General features: G+C 37.8%; 1 protein-coding gene across 1 annotated transcript in view; it reads right to left on the bottom strand.

The window, feature by feature from the left end:
• The window catches only part of RNF145 (ring finger protein 145), a 72,124-nt gene that overhangs the window by 39,520 nt on the left and 12,479 nt on the right, over positions 1 to 20,125 (bottom strand). Inside the window, exons 2-3 of the mRNA XM_059917608.1 lie at positions 17,914 to 18,117; positions 9,108 to 9,216 (exon numbers count right to left, since the gene is read on the bottom strand). Coding sequence (XP_059773591.1) covers positions 9,108 to 9,216; positions 17,914 to 18,097 — 293 coding nt within the window. The 5' untranslated portion in view covers positions 18,098 to 18,117. The remainder of the gene's footprint in view (positions 1 to 9,107; positions 9,217 to 17,913; positions 18,118 to 20,125) is intronic.

Consider the following 20,125-nt stretch of genomic DNA (forward strand, 5'->3'; position numbering starts at 1 on the left):
GGATCATACACCATGATCAAGTGGGGTTTATCCCAGGAATGCAAGGATTCTTCAATATACGTAAATCAATCAATGTGATACACCATATTAACAAATTGAAGGAGAAAAACTATATGATCACCTCAATAGATGCAGAAAAAGCTTTCGAAAAAATTCAACACCCATTTACGACAAAAACTCTCCAGAAAGTAGGCATAGAGGGAACTTACCTCAACATAATAAAGGCCATATATGACAAGCCCACAGCCAACATCATTCTCAAGGGTGAAAAACTGAAACCGCTTCCACTAAGATCAGGAACAAGACAAGGTTGCCCACTCTCACCACTATTATTCAACATAATTTTCGAAGTTTTAGCCACAGCAATCAGAGAAGAAAAAAAAAATAAAAGGAATCCAAATCAGAAAAGAAGAAGTAAAACTGTCACTGTTTGCAGATGACATAATACTATGCATAAAGAATCCTAAAGATGCTACCAGAAAACTCCTAGAGCTAATCAATGAATTTGGTAAAGTTGCAGGATACAAAATTAATGCACAGAAATCTCTTGTATTCCTATACACTAATGATGGAAAATCTGAAAGAGAAATTAAGGAAACACTCCCATTTACCACTGCAACAAAAAGAATAAAATACCTAGGAATAAACCTACCTTGGGAGACAAAAGACCTGTATGCAGAAAACTATAAGACACTGATGAAAGAAATTAAAGATGATACCAACAGATGGAGAGATATACCATGTTCTTGGATTGGAAGAATCAATATTGTGAAAATGACTATACCACCCAAAGCAATCTACAGATTCAATGCAATCCCTATCAAATTACCAATAGCATTTTTCACAGAACTAGAACAAAACATTTCACAATTTTTATGGAAACACAAAAGACCCCGAATAGCCAAAGCAATCTTGAGAAAGAATAACAGAGCTGGAGGAATCAGGCTCCCTGACTTCAGACTATACTACAAAGCTACAGCAATCAAGACAGTATGGCACAAAAACAGAAATATACATCAATGGAACAGGATAGAAAGACCAGAGATAAACCCACACACATATGGTCACCTTATCTTTGATAAAGAAGGCAAGAATATACAATGGAGAAAAGACAGTCTCTTCAATAAGTGGTACTGGGAAAACTGGACACCTATATGTAAAAGAATGAAATTAGAAGACTCCCTAACACCATAACACAAAAATAAATTCAAAATGGATGAAGGACCTAAATGTAACGTCAGACACTATAAAACTCTTAGAGGAAAACATAGGCAGAACACCCTATGACATAAATCACAGCAAGATCCTTTTGACCCATCTCCTAGAGAAATGGAAATAAAAACAAAAATAAACAAATGGGACCTAATGAAACTTTAAAGCTTTTGCACAGCAAAGGAAACCATAAACAAGATGAAAAGACAACCCTCAGAATCAGAGAAAATGTTTGCAAACAAAGCAACTGACAAAGGGTTAATCTCCAAAATATACAAGCCGCTCATGCAGCTCAATATAGACAAAACAAACAACCCCATCCAAAATTGGCAGAAGACCTAAACAGACATTTCTCCAAAGATATACAGATTGCCAAGAAACACATGAAAGGATGCTCAACATCACTAATCATTAGAGAAATGCAAATCAAAACTACAATGAGATATCACCTCATATCGGTCAGAATGGGCATCATCAAAAAATCTACAAACAATAAATGCTGGAGAGGGTGTGGAGAAAAGGGAATCCTCTTGCACTGTTGGTGGGAATGTAAATTGATACAGCCACTATGGAGAACAGTATGGAGGTTCCTTAAGAAACTGAAAATAGAACTACCATACGACCAAGCAATCCCACTACTGGGCATATACCCTGAGAAAACCATAATTCAAAGAGTCATGTACCACAATGTTCATTGCAGCTCTATTTACAACAGCCAGGACATGGAAGCAATGTAAGTGTCCAACAACAGAAGATTGGATAAAGAAGACGTGGCACATGTATACAATGGAATATTACTCAGCCATAAAATGAAACGAAATTGAGTTATTTGTAGTGAGGTGGATAGACCTAGAATCTGTCATACAGAATGAAGTCAGAAAGAGAAAAACAAATACCATATGCTAACGCATATATATGGTATTTCAGAAAGTGCTACTGATGAATCTAATGGCAGGGCAGGAATAAAGATGCAGACATAGAGAACAGCCTTGAGGGCACTGGGTGGGGGAAGGGGAAGCTGGGATGAAGTGAGAGAGTAGCACTGACATATATACACTACCAAAGGTGAAATAGATAGCTAGTGGGAAGCAGATGCATAGCACAGGAAGACCAGCTCCATGCTTTGTGACCACCTAGAGGGGTGGGATTGGGAGGGTGGGAGGGAGAGCAAGAGGGAGAGGATATGGGGATACATGTATACGTACAGCTGATTCACTTTGTTATACAGCAGAAACTAACACAACATTGTAAAGCAATTATACTCCAATAAAGATGTTAAAAAAAAAAAAAGACAAGAATGAAGTGTTCCACACTGAGTCTTCCTTTCATGAAGGATTTCTCTGTAGCATGCAATGCTGTTTGATAGCATTTTACCGGCAGTAGAACTTCTTGCAAAATTAAAATCCATTCTCTCAAACCCTGTCGCTGCTTTATCAATTAAGTTTATGTAATATATAATATTCTAAATCCTTTGTTGTCATTTCAATACTCTTCACAGCATCTTCACCAGGAGTAGATTCCGTCTCAAGAAACCACTGTCTTTGCTCATTCATAGGAAGCAACTTCTCATGTGCTACGGTTCTGTTTTTTTTTTTAAGTTTTTTTTTCCTTTTTTTTTTTTAATATACACTTTTTTATATTTATTTATTTATTTATTTTATTTATGGCTGCGTTGGGTCTTCGTTTCTGTGTGAGGGCTTTCTCTAGTTGTGGCAAGCGGGGCCACTCTTCATCGTGGTGCGCAGGCCTCCCACTATCGCAGCCTCTCTTGTTGCGGAGCACAGACTCAAGATGCGCAGGCTCAGTAATTGTGGCTCACGGGCCCAGCTGCTCTGCAGCATGTGGGATCCTCCCAGACCAGGGCTTGAACCCGTGTCCCCTGCATTGGCAGGCAGATTCTCAACCACTGCGCCACCAGGGAAGCCCTGTGTTACAGTTTTTGTTGTTACATTCCAGCAATTCAGTCACATCTTTAGGCTCAACTTCTAACTCTAGTTCTCTTGCTATTTCTACCACAGCTGTAGTGACTTCCTCCACTGAAGACTTAAACCCCTCAAAGTCATCCATGAGGCTGGAATCATCCTCCAAACTCCTGTTAATGTTGATATTTTGACTTCTTCCCATGAATCACAAATGTTCTTACTGGCATGTAGAATGGTGAATTCCTTCCAAAAGGTTTTCAATTTCCTTTGCCCAGATCCATCAGAGGAATCACTATCTTCAGCAGCTATAGCCTTATGAAATGTATTTCTTAAATGGTAAGTCTTGAAGATCAAAATCAAAATTACTCCTTGATCCATGGGCTGCAGAAAGGATGTTATATCAGCAGGCATGAAAACATTCAATTTTGTTATATATCTCTGACAGAGCTCTTGGGCAACCAAGTGCATTGCCAATGATCAGTAATATTTTGAAAGGAATCTTTTTCTGAGCAGTAGGTCTCAACAGTGGGCTTAAAATATTCAGTAAACCATGCTGTAAACTGTTATGCTGTCATCCAGGTTTTGTTGTTCCATTTATAGAACACTGGCAGAGTAGATTTTAGCATAATTCTTAAGGGTCCTAGGATTTTCATAATGGTCAATGAGCATCGGCTTCAACTTAAAGTCACCAGCTGCATTAGCCCCTAATAGAGTCAGCCTGTCCCTTGAAGCTTTGTAGCCACTGACCTCTCTAGGTATAAAAGTTCTAGACTGCATCTTCTTCCTTATAAATATAACACTGTTTTGTCTACACTGAAAATCTGTTCTTAAGTGTAGCCTCCTTCATTAATGATCTTAGCTAGATCTTCTGGATAACTTTTTGCAGCTTCTACATCAGTACTTGCTGCTTAACCTTGTACTTTTATGTGATGAAGATGGTTTCTTTCCTTAAACCTCATGAACCAACCCCTGCTAGCCTCAAACTTTTCTTGGGCAGCTTCCTCACCTCTCTCAGCCTTCATGGAATTGAAGAGAATTAGGGCCTTGCTCTGGATTAGGCTTTGGTTTAAGGGAATGTTGTGGCTGGTTTGATCTTCTCTCCAGACCACTAAAACTTTCTCCATATCAGCAATAAAGCTGTTTAGCTTTCTTATCATTCATGTGTTCACTGAAGTAGCACTTTAATCTCCCTCAAGAACCTTTCCTTTATATTCACAACTGGGCTAAGTGTTTGGCACAAGAGGCCTAGCTTTCAGCCTATCTCAGCTTTCGACATGGCTTCCTCATTAAGTTTAATAATTTCTAGCTTTTGATTTAAAGTGAGAGACATGACACTTCCTTTTACTTGAACACTTAAGAGACCACTGTAGGGTTATTAATTGGCCTAATTTCAATATTATTGTGTCTCAGGGAATAGGGAGGACCAAGAAGAGGGAGAGAGATGGGGAAATGGCCAGTCAGTGGAGCAGTCAGAACACAGAGCATTTTATTAAGTTTGTCATCTTATATGGGTGCAGTCTGTGGTGACCTAAAATAATTACAATAGTAACATCAAAGGTCACTGATCATAGATCACCATAACAAATATAATAATGAAAAAGTTTGAAACACTGCAAGAATTACCAAAATGTGACAGAATCATGAAGTGAGCAAATGCTGTTAGAAAAATGGCACTGATGGACTTGCTTGATGCAGGGTTGCCACAAACCTTCAATTTGTAAAAAAAACTGCAGTATCTGCAAACCAAAGCAAACCCCAATAAAACAAGGTATGCCTATACATGAATTAAAGCAAAGAGAGACCCAGCTTTTCAAGAGTCCATGAAATTTTCAATATAAGGAATTAATACTTGCAAATGTCTTTTTCTACAGCCAATTTTTGAAGTATCAAATTAATTATTTAAATTATCCAAGTATTGATTTTCCTTCTCAGGACCATACTACACTCTCCCTTGATATAAGTAGACTGGAGTGAATGCTGGAAAATATTTGCAAATCATTTAACTGAGAAGGTACTTGTATCTAGAATATGTAAAGAATTCCTACAACTCAATTTTTTAAAAAAGACAAATAACCCAAGTAAATAATGGGCAAAGGATCTGAATAAACATTTCTCCAAGGAAAACTTACAAATGGTTAATGAACACATGAAAACATGCTCAACGTCATTAGCCATCAGAGAAATGCAAATCAAACGCACAATGAAATATCAGTCCACACTTACTATGATGGCTATACTGAAAAAGACAGATATCAACAAGTATTAGCAAGGATGTGGTGAAACCGGAACACGCATACACTGCTGGTGGAAATGTAATAGTGCAGCCACTTTAGAAAATAGTCTGATAGTTCCCCAAAAGTTGAAACATAGATACTATATGATCCAGCAATTCCACTCCAAGGTATATGCACCCCCCCCACACAAAAAGGACACCTACACAAAAACCATAAATGTTCATAGTGTTATTCGTATCAGCCAAAAAGCAGAAACAACTCAAATGTCCATCAATGGATGAATGGATAAACAAAATGTGTTATATTCATACAACAAAATATGATCTGGACAGAAAAATGAAGTACTGATACATGCTACAACATGGATGAACCTTGAAAACATGCTAAGTGAAAGAAGCTAGGCACAAAGGATCACACACTATACAATTCAATGTATATGAAATGTCCAGAATAAGCCAATCCACAAAGACAGAAAACAGACTGACATGCATAGGGCTAGGGGAAGGGGATTGGTAGGAAATTGGAAGTGACTGCCAATGGATACAGGGTTCCTTTCTGGAGTGATAAAAATGTTCTAAAATTGATTGGGGTGATGATTTACACAGATCTGTGAACGTATTCAAAACCATTGAGCTGTACACTTTAAACAGGTATCTGAATTATATCTTAATAAAGCTGTTATTTTTTTAAAAAGATACTTGTTTAGGAAGCTGCCACATGAAATATGAACCTTTATACTTTTTAAACTAAAAAATTCAGCCTTAATAATCTATAAATGAGACACCTTCAAGACACAAAGTTTATTAAACGTGACATTTTATTAATAATTCAAGGATTAACACATCTTTGCTAATCTTTTTGACATAGCACCATGTAGTATCAATTATACTAAAAAGAGAAATACTAAAATATGCCATAACTTGAAATTTGTTAGTTTAACACCAAAACTAACTCCATAAGATAGGCATTGTCTTACTTTACAGTTTCGAAGAATCAACTTGCCAGGGTAACATATTTACTAAGTAGGGAAACTACTTCATATCCTACTGATTCTAAATCTAATTTTCTTTCCACTAACCATGCTATTTCCCTAACAGGACTGAACTAGGAATCCGAAAACCTGGATTCAAGTTAAAGTCTGGGATCATGCCTTCCTAGATGTTGGCCAATTTCAGTTTTTTCATCTGTAAATCTCAAAGGATTATAAGAAGGATCAAAATGAAATAAAAAATAAGAAATGTTTTTGCACACTGTAAAATTTTATTACAATTCTTTTTACTGTTTAAAATAAATATAAATTTTCTGATAATGAAAACAAACTTTAAATATTGGAAAAAACATTCCTATAAACTAAAAGTAAAACGTTGAAATTGGCAAAGAAAAATGGTTAGAAAAAGGCTTTCTTTATCTCTGACACTGTTAGGGTCCCCTTTATCCCTACATAACAGAATTTTGATCTCTCTAGAAAAGCCTGGATGACAATACTGCAGATAAAAATAGAGATACAAGGTTTTAGCCATCACTACAACACTAAACCTCATGGAAACCAAAAAACCATAAGGGGAAAGTGCTGGTTCACTGTTCTTTCACCAGGAATTATAACAACATATAAAAATAACAATTTTAATAGCTCTACCTTCAACTTTCAGATTTCTTTGATTGATCATCAAAATCCTATCAACTCTAAAAAGATAGCATTATATAGCTATACCATGGAATACTCCGCCATGAAAAAAAATCATTTTTTAAAGACTAACAACACAGGAAAATGCTCACAAAACATCGCTGCATAATAAAAGCAAGACATAAGAAAGTTAAAATTCACTGAGCACTTATGATGTGTCAGAAATTGTGCTAAGAGTTTTAAATGCTTAATCTTAATGAATCTTTATAATAGCCCCTTAAAATATTATCAGCATTTTACAGGTGAAGAAACTGAGATGTACCTTTCTGATAAGTGACACTAAGGTTATAGAGCAGTAAATGAGAAACATGGATTTGAACCTATCCAATCCCCATCCATTCTTCCAAAAGATATGTCATTCTTAGGTGCCCAAACACTCATTTTACACACTAAAATGGTGACTAAGGAGCCCATGCTCTAACTACTGCATTATACTCCATAGATACCATTTTTATTTAAAAATGAATAAATTAAGATAGGTTAGTGTCTCCAGCTTGAGCTGAGATTCAGAAGTGTCTGGGTAAGGCCACAGGAACAGACTGCGTCAGGGTTTGGGACTGGTGGTCCTGGAATGGGAAGGATATCCTGTTGTCTGAGTCAGTGCTGGCCCTTGGACTCCTAGTCTAGGCTCTATGGAGAAAGATGCTGTAGGAAAAGGCTCAAGCTGTTCCCGTGAAGGAGGCTAAGACATAGGGACATACTTGTGTGACACGAAATTAGAAAAGCCTAGAGTAAAGCAGCTTGATTTGAAACACTGTGACAATTACAAACATGCAGCACTGCTCTTGCAGCTCCATATTTTGCAATTCTGACATCCAAGAACATACCCTGGGCAAGGATAGCAGCAGAAGTTAAAGAGTAAGACACCACCCTCCAGGTACCATTTTGAGCAGAGGAAATCAATCAGATAGGAACAGAGGAGAAGAATGTGAGAAGACTGAGTTTCTGGGAAATACTTGGGGGACTTCAGGAAATAACTAGATGAAATAAGGAAGATGGAGGTCCTGCTTCAGCAAAAGGGACCAAGAGTCAGTGACTGTTAGTAACTGTCACTCTTTTGTACCCAATGAAGTGGTGAAAAGTGGAAGGTATTAAAAAACTGGAAGGAAATAACAGAATCTTAACAGGTCTATCTCAGGGTGGTATAATTTCAGGTGATTGCTACTGCCTTTAAATTTTCTATATTTCCCAAAAACTGCCTACAGCGAACAGTATAATTTTATAATCAGGGGGAAAAAGGTTTTTTAAAAGTCAACCATTCAATTCTAGTAATACAAAAATGCTATTTCTAAGATTAAATTTCAAACCTACACCAAAATCTGTGTTTCAAACCTCTAGAAAATTATATCTTGTTATATATGCAAAGTAACTGCCACTCTTCTTAGAATTGGGAGTACATTTTGCTACAGTTATACATTTCAATCAAAACAAATATTGTACCCACAAAACTTATTCTACCCCATTACATTTACTGTTAACAATATTAACAATTTTAATACTGTTTCAAAGTAAGAAGCTCATATTCATTGGCAGACCAGAGTCTTAAAATTTAGGACCAGCAGACCAAGACAAACAGACAATACTTCTAAAGAGGCAGAAGTTCTGAGCTATACAATTAACCTCGTGAAATAATTTATATCAATCATCCACTATATACATGGTTGCACCTTATGCTGATAACTCATGCATCATAAACCGACTTCCTAAAATGATGACAGTAATGAAGTCCGTAACTGTTAAATAGTTCCTGTATCCTGTCTTTGGATATTCTTTTCTCAGGTAATAAAGAAAAGCTCATGGGTATCTTTGTAAACATACCCTTAAGGTCCGTTTCATAGTAAGATTGTTTTTAAAAGCAGAAAAAAATTTTGAGACATAACCCCAGCTATTAATCCTATATGATAATATTCATTTAGAAAACAAGTATCAAAAAAAAGTCTGTTTTGGATACCTACCAAAGCCTCAGCTTCTTAACAGTGTTCATGAAAAGTATTTTATTGGTAAAGGAAAACTTTAAATTCAGTCATACATTTCAAAAATGGCTCACATTCTTACCTGGAGATTTGATGTCCAGCATAGAGGAGCAGGGCAGTCAAAAAATATAGGTAAAGCTGAACCAGATGCTGCCTGGGCAAGGTTAGTAGCACAACACTTAAGATATAACCTGTAGTAGAAGTTAAGAGAGATATAAATAAAATTCGATTCTAATTTAGTCTTCCAGTTAATTACAATAATAAAAAGAGCTTGAAGTAAATTACTTCCCAATTAGGTTTCAACAACTTTGAGGTTTTTTACTTCACTACCAAAGCAAGTTTAGGACAGCAAAATCAGTATGGATTTTTCTATTAAAAATATAAAGCATTTTTCATTTCCTTTGTAAATTTTTCTACTTTATCATCAAATATATCACACAAAGGTACAAGAGGATTTACTCCATCATCTACCTTTCCTTGTCTCCTTATTTCTTCTATGTCATTTCTCTCATTCTCTAGTCCCAGAAGAACTGAGTGTCTTACTGTCCCTCTCTATGACTGCGCTTTCTATGTGACTCAGATTTTATTTTTCCAACTCCAAAAGACCCTCTACCTCCTATATCTTCAATCATTCCCTTGACACCATCCTCAACTCTCTTTTCAAAGGATGTGCAGGGCTCTTCTCCCCAGTCTTAAAGAAAAACTTCTCTCCACACTGATTTCTCCTTTTCCTATTACCTATTTTTCTCATTCCACTGACAAATGTTATAAATTATCTGTACCAAAGCCTCTATTTTCTAACTATTATTCCCTCTTTACCCTTTACAATCTTAGATCCTCTACAAACCCCCTTTTCTTTTCTCTAAAGAAACTTGAAAGTCAACAATTACCTACTTGACAAATCTAAGACTCAAGTTTAATCCTTGTCCCAGCATCTGAAGCAACTACCCTCAAAACTTATTCTCTGGCTCTGTGACGTGGATTTCCTTTTACCCTCTAAATCCTCCTCTCTGCTTTCTTTTCACCCTCTCAAGTGAACACAGAAAATTTAGTTCCTGAACAACTTCTATTCTCTATATAAAGTATCTAGCTCAAAGAATCTATTTTCTTGTTTCAAATATACCATTCCAGATGACACAACAATAGTTCTGAGAACCCACTACATAAGCAAAAAACCTTACTCATTTCCTATTCTAAGTAGACATCTCGTAGCTCATGATGCCTGAGATATACTCCACTTAAAGGTTCTCATATACAATAAATACAAACTGAGCTCCCATCCTCCTCCCTCAACAAGCTAGCTCACCTCACCCTCTTTCACTCTCCTAAATCCCATTCACTCTGACTCAAACCTGAGTCCCCTGTTATCACCCAGTCCCACTGAGTCTTCCTCAACAGATCTCTTACGTTACCCCTCCTTTCCAGTCCCTATGCCCCGTCTTAATCCGCTCTGTAATGTAATAATTTATTGATACTAATTGCTATTTTTCTTTGTCTCTTCCCATCCTTATCCATCCTATGCTTTGTTACCAGGGTAATATTCCCAAAACTATCACTTTCATTTAGACAACTCTCTTGCTCTAAAACCTTCAAAAGTTTTGAACCTCTCAGTGTAACATTCTATGTCTTGCAAAAATCTGATCCTAGTTTATTTTCCTCTTATGAATGAGTCTTTATTAGGGCACAGATGTCCCTTCTTAGCACCTAATGTCTCGCTCAAGCTGAATCGATCATGCTTAAAGCTAAAGAAACAGGAGTGGTGCTACAGACTACAGACTTCCCACACATCCGAACTTCAAGAACAACCCAGCAGAAGCCAGAGATACATATTTCTATCTGCTTTTCACTTCTTAAAATAATTTCCCCCAAATAATTGTGTTAATCCCTATCTCACAGGACCTTAGAAGTATTTAAAAGGATGTTTATTATATTTAGCAAGCATTTTTACTGTTTGTGGCTGAAGGATTTTCTAATCAGTCTACTGCATGAAACGTTAAATTCTTGACTTTTAATGAACTATCGTTTTCCTTTCCAGATATTATCTTTCCCTTCTCCTGCACATCTCATAAAATGAGCTGCCAAATCCTCTAGATGGAACATACTCATTTCATTCATTCTTTCAATTATTCAGTCATTCAACCAACATTATTATGTGTAAAGTATGATCCATATGCATTCCTAGACATGGAAAATCCAAAGGAAAAAAAAAGATTCACAGTCTAGTGAAAAAACAAACAAGAACAAAAGTATGATACATTACTGGTGCTCTATTAAACAAAAATTAGAAGGGCTATGGTTAAGTGATTAAGTTTCACCTGGACCTCAAAGAATGAATGGATCTTTACTAGGCTAAGAAAAGGGGGAAACATTCTAAGAAAAAAGAACACAGCAGGTCCAAAAGCCATGAAAGCACGAAGGATATTTTCAGGAGACAGTAAATTCTATAGGCTAGACTAGATTCTGGTGTAAATAGAAAGAGTATTGGGAGGGTACTGGGAGATGATGCTGATAGAACTGGTGGCTAAAGCCTCAGTATAAAGACTTAAATATGATAATAAGGAGCTTAGCCTGGGCTAACGTTCTCAGATCCTTTAGATACCATTTAGGTGAGGTAAGAAAACAAAAAACAACAAAAACCATATGGCTCACCTATACCCCCATTTTCACATTCCAGTGAAAAAATAACTCTGTGATAATAAAATATATCACACAAGAAGATTTTTGAGAGATTATGAATACTTATGCTGATATAAGAGCAGTAGGAATAAATCATCCGAACTACAATAAACAGTTGATCCTTGAACAATGCCGGGGTTAGGAGCACCAACCCCTCCCCCTCCTCTTCAGTAGAAAACCTGAGTGTAACTTTACAGTTGGCCCACCGTATCCACAGTTCCACATCCACGGATTCAACCAACTGTGGATCATGTAGTACTGTAGTACGTATCTACTGAAAAAATCCACATTTAAGTGGACCTGCACAGTTCAAGGGTCAACTGTATACATAATCTAATTATTTGAAAAATACAAAACTACTGCAGATGCAAATATGCATCACTATTCATGCTATAGGATTATCCAAACAGAACACAACAAACTAAATTGATAATGATGAAGCTAACCCAACAGTAATGTATAATTAAAAAGCAAGACTGGCAGTATTTAAAAATGATGACCTGCTTAAAATAACATTGATGAATCTTCCTAACAAAATATAGAAATTTCTAATATTTAAAGGATTATTTTAGCAGTGGGGGAAAAAATGAGGACATGGAATAAAACAGTAGCTTTGGATATAGAGTTGACAGGGTCAGCTATGAGATACATATTCAAATACGTCTTAGTGGTGATCTACTGGTGAGTGGTTGAGAACAAGGAAGTGAAGATGGTTCTGATGTTTTTAGCTTAGATAACTGAGAGGATGGCTTTGCTATTAAGACAGGAAATACACAAGAAGGAAGAGGTTTGAGTTGAAGTAAAGATGATGAGTTCAGTAATAAGTTGAGGTGTCTGTAGAATATTTAGGTGGAGATATCTAACGGTAGTTAGAAATTCATTTATTCAGCATCAGGCACTAGCTAAGTACTGGGAATACTGAGATAATAGACAACCCCAATCCTACCTTAAAGGAGTTAACAATCTAGTTAGGAAGACAGATGAGCATATGGACCCTTAGAATGCAGCACAATAAGTGCTATGGTGGAGGTATGAACTGGATACCATGGGATCAAAGAGGAGGAACACTACCATAGGCTAAGGTGGTCAAAAAAGCTGTGAAAAGTTAGATAGAGATTTGTAGCCAAAACTATGTGAAATCACCCAAACAACAGAAGATGAAAATTAAACACAAATTCTGGGAATATCAAGACTAAAGAAGTCCAAAGAAAAAAATACAGCAAAAGAGTCAGAAGGAATGGTCAATAAGTTAGAAGAATCCAGAAACATTTTTAAAAAAGAGAAAGTGGTCAACAGCTTCACAAACATGGAAAGGTCTGCAGAATAGGGATATAAATGAAGTTTGAGTTTTACATGTTAGGTCGCTAATGATTTTAATGACTGCAGTTACAACAGAACTATTCTCATATCCACTCTTTCCTTTGCTACTGCTACCATGCTAGCTCTGGCTCTCATTACCTCTTGCCTAAAATCCTAATTGGTCTTCTTACCTCCAGTTTCTCCCCTCCCCAACCTATTATCCTATACAACATTGCCTAATCAATTTTAAGATGCAGCTCACCTGCTCAAAATTCCTTACTGACCCATCACTAGCTACCAAATTAAGCACAATACCTAACATCTGTATTCAAGATTTTTCACAAATGGCCCCATTCTTCCTTTTCAATATTATTTCTATTCCCCTTTTTATATCCTATATGCTGCAAAACAGTTCTATAATTAACATTCCACCAATTACATTTGGACAGTCACTTTTCTTTGCTGTTCTCAGACAGAACCAACACTGGAAAGCTTCTAAGTTCAAAGGTACAATTATACTCCATAAGCAAAAATATTAACACTGCCCACCTTGATTTTTAAGCTCTTAATAACAAACAATTAGAGGCTATAAAGGGGAAAAAAAACTCATAATAGTAATAAAAAAGATAAAATACCTAGGAACAAACTTAACAATAAGTCTAAGACCTATATAAAGAAAACTTTAAACATTCCAGAAGGACTCAAAAGAAATCTGAACATAGCAAGTCTCTCTGTGTTAAGGAAGAGTTAGCATCCTTAAGTTCTCTCTTCATCCTAACTTAAAATTTTAATAGTTTGCAATCTCAGCAAAAAGGTCAACAGGGTTGTTTTTGGAACAAGATTAGATAATTCTGAAGTTTATATAGAAAACTAATAATAACAAAAAAACTCAGAGAGGGAAATAAAGAAAAATGAAGAGACTAATTCTATCAGACAGTAAAATATAATCTAAATCCTCAATAATAAGAAACTAAAAAAACAGAAGAAAAAGTTTAGAAATGGAATAAAACACACTGTACAAGCAGATAAATTCTAAATGGAGCAAAAGACTTAAATGTAAAAAATGATAAAACAAAAATAATGCAATAAAACATGACAATTCTTTATAAACTCAAAAACAGAGAAGGCTTTTTTTAATTGATTCAAAATCCTAAAGCTATTGGAAAAAAATGATAAATTCAATCACATAAAACAAATTCTGCATGTCAAAAAAATCTGAAGCAAAATCAAGAGAACTGAAATTGGAAAATATAATTCCAACTCATCACACAGGGTTTATTTCCCTAGTATATACCAAACTCCCATAAATTGGTAAGAAAAGGCTAACAAACCAATAGAAAAGTGAGCAAGGGACATGTACTGACAACTCAGAGGAGGAAATACACTTTTTTTAAAACACGTGAATAAATTCAATCTCACTCATAAGAGAAATACAAATTAATACTACATTAAAAAACAACCATTTTTCACTTACTGAGCAGCCAAATATTAAAGTATGATAACTCTGTTTTGATAAGGATATAGGATTTCAGGAACTCTCATCCACCGTTTGTGGAGGTATAAAATAGTAAAATCCTATGGAGAGCATTATCAATCAATAGTACAAATGTAGGGGCTTCCCTGGTGGCGCAGTGGTTGAGAATCTGCCTGCCAATGCAGGGGACACGGGCTCGAGCCCTGGTCTGGGAAGATTCCACATGCCGCGGAGCAACTAAGCCCGTGAGCCACAACTACTGAGCCTGCGCGTCTGGAGCCTGTGCTCCGCAACAAGAGAGGCCGCGATGGTGAGAGGCCCGCGCACCGCGATGAAGAGTGGTCCCCGCTTGCCACAACTAGAGAAAGCCCTTGCACAGAAACGAAGACCCAACACAGCCATAAATTAATTAATTAATTAATTAAAAAAAAAAAAAAAAAATAGTACAAATGTATATATACTCTTTAACCCGGCAGTTTCACTTCTAATAACTTATCCCAAGGCTATATTTGCACCTTTTGAAATGATGGCTATACAAAATTATTTAGTACAACACTGAATGAAACAGCAGAAGACAGAAGCTATCTAAAACATCCTCCAATGAAGTAATTCGTGCAATAAATTACGGTACAGCCATACAAGGGTACTGTGCCACTATGAAACAGAATTGGAGGGCTGGGGGGAGAGTGAGGCCTCAAGAGTTAATCAGAATCTTAAGATTTGGCAGAACAGAAAGTGTCAACGTAAAAAAACAGTAAATATCTAAAAACAGCAGTTATGGCTCTATGATACATCATTAAGTTAAAACAAAGTTTCAGAAGAGTAGTATTATCATCTGTACTAAAAAGGGAAATATATACATTTGTACTTCTATATTATATTTACATTTATATATCAATATATCTTTATATTTACTTATACATGCATAAAAATATCCGTAGAATTATACACAAGGAAATAAAAATAGCTACTTGTTGGGACTCAAAGTGAGAACTTAGTGGATGAGGAACAGAGATAGGAGGAAGGCACTTTTCACTGTGTACCTTTTATGCTTTTTGGTTTTTGAACCATAAACTACCAATTTTAAAAATTTATTTAAGGGTGAAATTCTGTAAACTGGAACATTACATAAACACTACATAATACTGACACAGAGGTTACTCTAACCAAAAAACTGTTCAAGCTGAAAATATCTACTCATGCAATCACTGAGCTTACTCTACCATAGCATGTAATAAGTGTATTTAAGGAGGCTCAACTGGGGCTCCCCTGGTGGCGCAGTGGTTAAGAATCCTCCTGCCGGGCTTCCCTGGTGGCGCAGTGGTTGAGAATCTGCCTGCCAATGCAGGGGACACGGGTTCGAGCCCTGGTCTGGGAAGATCCCACATGCCGCAGAGCAACTGGGCCCGTGAGCCACAGCTACTGAGCCTGCATGTCTGGAGTCTGTGCTCCGCAACAAGAGAGGCCGCGATAGTGAGAGGCCCGCGCACCGCAATGAAGAGTGGCCCCCGCTTGCCGCAACTAGAGAAAGCCCTCACACAGAAACGAAGACCCAACACAGCTAAAAATAAATAAATAAATTTATATAAAAAAAAAAAAAGAATCCTCCTGCCAATGAAGGGGACACGGGTTCGAGCCCTGGTCCAGGAAGACCCCACATGCCGTGGAGCAACTAAGCCTGTGTGCCACAACTACTGAGCCTGTGCCCCTAGAGCCCGTGCTCTGCAACAGGAGAAGCCACCGCAGATGAGAAGCCCGCGCGCCGCAACGAAGAGTAGCCCCTGCTCTCCGCAATTAGGGAAAGCCCGCATGCAGCAATGAAAAATAAATAAATAAAAATAAAAGAAGACCGAAAGCCTCCAAATTCTATCTGAATGAGGCTAAGCTTGTAAAAGTATTGATGTCTTTCCTTAAGGAGGGCAGAAATTCCAATGATCTGTCCTTTATTTGCATAAAACTGTATTTTAAAATAAATAAATAAATAATAAATTCTTAAAAAAAAAAAAGAAGGCTCAGTTGAGTTCCCAAAGTTATAAGCTGGTGAGTATGAACTGCAACTGTACTAGGACCCATACAATTTCTGCAATTAATGTTTCTGGTTATTAGGCAGCTGTTTTTATAATAAATATTTCAATCTATTCAGAAATAATACATATGATAATCACATTTTTAAAACCACAGTACGAATTACTTTAGCTGATCAAGCTAAAATTCTAAGCCAAGTACCCAATTGTTCTTCTACTACAGACTGGAATTATTTTCCATAAATCGGCTAACATACAAGCCTTGAATAAAGGGCTGAGAATTAGTGTTTTGCAGCATAAAAGAACCTTCTCATTTCAGAGACTTTCCCAAGGTAGTACCAACTAAGAGAGATGAGTTTATTGTACCCAGATGTTCTGCCTCTCGTGCACTGTCTTTTCTACTATACCACACTCCTTCCCACAATGGCTTACTTGGTAATCTCTTAGAGCTGTAAGGGGTTCTCAGGGCTAAGTTCTGAAACGCAGAAAGTTCTTTTATAGATAAAAATAAGTCTCATAGAGACAGGACAACCCTTAACAATTTTATAAAAGATAAGCTTTACAAATTTTAAAAAGATATACTTGTTGACAGACAATTCTAATAATAAAAATATTAATAAAACCACTACAGTACATCATTCAAACCACATCTTGAGTTATAAAACAGCAATGTTAAATGAAAATATATTGTTGCTATCATTACATATAAAACAAAAACTAACCTAAAAATTAAGAATCATGACTTTTATTCTAGATGGATTTTATCTGCTTCCTGCCTGTATTTCTTGACTTTAATTTCTTTAACCTTTAACTCTAATTTCTTTCCACATTATTTCTACCACTAACTCCAAATCATATCAATTATATTTCAAGGAGCACTTTTCTTAATATTATAATATCATTTTCCATATTTCATTTAACTGAAATGAATACTTTACCTTCAAATGATACTAATGTTTTGGAACAATAAAAATACTGCATTTTAAAAAGCTTACTTTCTGAATTACTACCAAATCCCAAAATAATGACAAATTAGAACAGGCCAAATGCCTGGGAAGGTATTTCCTGTTATTTATTTTATTCATATTAAAATCTAAAATGTTTTCTTCTATGTACATCAATTATATCTTATAAACCTAGAAGAAAAAAATAAATTAAAAAATAAAATGTTTTCTTCTGCCTTCTCGTTTCATACAGTAAAATAAATCCAACACTGTCTGTTTTCCTCTACCCCTAATAATTCATGTGCAATTGTAAGATAAATAAGACTATAAACAAGATTCATATTCATCAACTATATTACTGTCATCTCAATGTAAAAGGACTTCATTTTACCCAAATTTAAGAATATTCAAAGACATAAAATAAATCAGAATGCTCACCAGAAGCTTAAGAAAGATACTGTAGACACTTACCTACATAATGCATATTAAGAGCCAAATACTTATACTGGAAAAGAGGGTTGTTATTGAGGCTACTCCTCTGGATCTGCTGGAAGAAGGAGCTGACATCCCATCTGTACAGGACATCCAACAGCATGATGCTTGGCACCCGCAGGGCCACATTTAACACTGCCTCCAGTTTCTCCTTTGCAGCCATGTTTTTTTCTTGGAGCAGACCTAAAATTCAGGAGACACAATATATAAAAATAAGTTACCTAGGAGTAGGGGCAAGATGGCGGAAGAGTAAGACGCGGAGATCACCTTCCTTCCCACAGATACAGTAGAAATACATCTACACGTGGAACTGCTCCTACAGAACACCCACTGAACGCTGGCAGAAGACGTCAGACCTCCCAAAAGGCAAGAAAATCCCCACGTACTTGGGTAGGGTAAAAGAAAAAAGAAATAACAGAGACAAAAGAATAGGGATGGGACCTGCGCCAGTGGGAGGGAGCCGTGAAGGAGGAAAGGTTTCCAGGCACTAGGAAGCCCCTTTGCGGGCAGAGACTGCGGGTGGCAGAGGGGGGAAGCTTCGGAGCCGCGGAGGAGAGCACAGCCACAGGGGTGCGGAGGGCAAAGCGGAGAGATTCCCGCACGGAGGCTCGGCGCCAACCAGCACTCACCAGCCCGAGAGGCTTGTCTGCTCACCCGCCGGGGCGGGCGGGGGCTGGGAGCTGAGGCTCGGGCTTTGGTGCTAGCCGGGAGGGAGTCCGGGAAAAAGTCTGCAGCTGCCGAAGAGGCAAGAGACTTTTTCTTGCCTCTTTGTTTCGCGGCGCGCAAGGAGAGGGGATTCAGAGCGCTGCCTAAACGAAATCCAGAGAGAGGTGCGAGCCGCGGCTATCAGCGCGGATCCCACAGCAACAGGGGCGCAGAGGGAAAAACGGAGAGATTCCCGCACAGAGGCTCAGCGCAGAGCAGCGCTCACCAGCCCGAGAGGCTTGTCTGCTCACCCGCTGGGGCAGGCGGGGCTGGGAGCTGAGACGCGGGCTTCGGTAGCAGGGAGAGGACTGGGGTTGGCGGCGTGAACACAGCCTGAAGGGGTTAGCGCACCACAGCTGGCTGGGAGGGAGACCGGGAAAAAGTCTGCAGCTGCCGAAGAGGCAAGAGACTTTTTCTTGCCTCTTTGTTTCGCGGCGCGCAAGGAGAGGGGATTCAGAACGCTGCCTAAACGAACTCCAGAGATGGGCGCGAGCCGCGGCTAACAGCGCGGACCCCAGAGACGGGCAGGAGACGCTAAGGCTGCTGCTGCCGCCACCAAGAAGCCTGTGTGCGAGCACAGGTCACTCTCCACACTGCCCCTCCCGGGAGCCGGTGCAGCTCGCCACTGCCAGGCTCCCGTGATCCGGGGACAACTTCCCCGGGAGAACACACGGTGCGCCTCAGGCTGCTGCAACGTCATGACGCCGCTGACGCCGCAGGCTCGCCCCGCCTCCTCCATACCGCTCCCTCCCCCAGCCTGAGTGAGCCAGAGCCCCGGAAGCAGCTGCTCCTTTAACCCCGTTCTGTCTGGGCGGGGAACGGACGCCCTCAGGCGACGTACATGCAGAGGCGGGTCCAAATCCAAAGCTGAACGCTGGGAGCTGTACGAACAAAGAAGAGAAAGGGAAATCTCTCCCAGCAGCCACAGAAGCAGCGGATTAAAGCTCCACAAACAACTTGATGTGCCTGCATCTGTTGAATACCTGAATAGACAACGAATCATCCCAAATTCAAAAGGTGGACTTTAGGAGCAGGATATATTAATTTCCCCTTTTCCTTTTTTTGTGAGTATATATGTGTATGCTTCTGGGTGAGATTTTGTCTGTATAGCTTTGCTTTCACCATCAGTCCTAGGGTTAGGTCCGTCCATTTTTTTTTTTTACTTAAAAGAATTTTTTTTTTCCTAATATATGTTTTCTTAATAATTTTTTCCGTATTTTCTATTTTTAGAAATTAAAAAATTTTTTTATTTTTTACTATAAAAAATTAATAAATCTATTTTTTAAAATTAAAAAAAATTTTTCTGAATACATTTACTCTTAATAATTTTTTTCTTATTTTTTATTATAATAGCTTTATTTTATTTTATTTTATCCTCTTTCTTTCTTTCTATTTTTTTCTCCCTTATATTCTGAGCTGTGTGGATGAAAGGCTCTTGGTGCTCCAGCCAGGCATCAGGGCTGTGCCTCTGAGGTGGGAGAGCCAA

The sequence above is a fragment of the Balaenoptera ricei genome, chromosome 3 (assembly GCF_028023285.1).
Source record: "Balaenoptera ricei isolate mBalRic1 chromosome 3, mBalRic1.hap2, whole genome shotgun sequence".
NCBI classification, from domain to species: domain Eukaryota; kingdom Metazoa; phylum Chordata; class Mammalia; order Artiodactyla; family Balaenopteridae; genus Balaenoptera; species Balaenoptera ricei.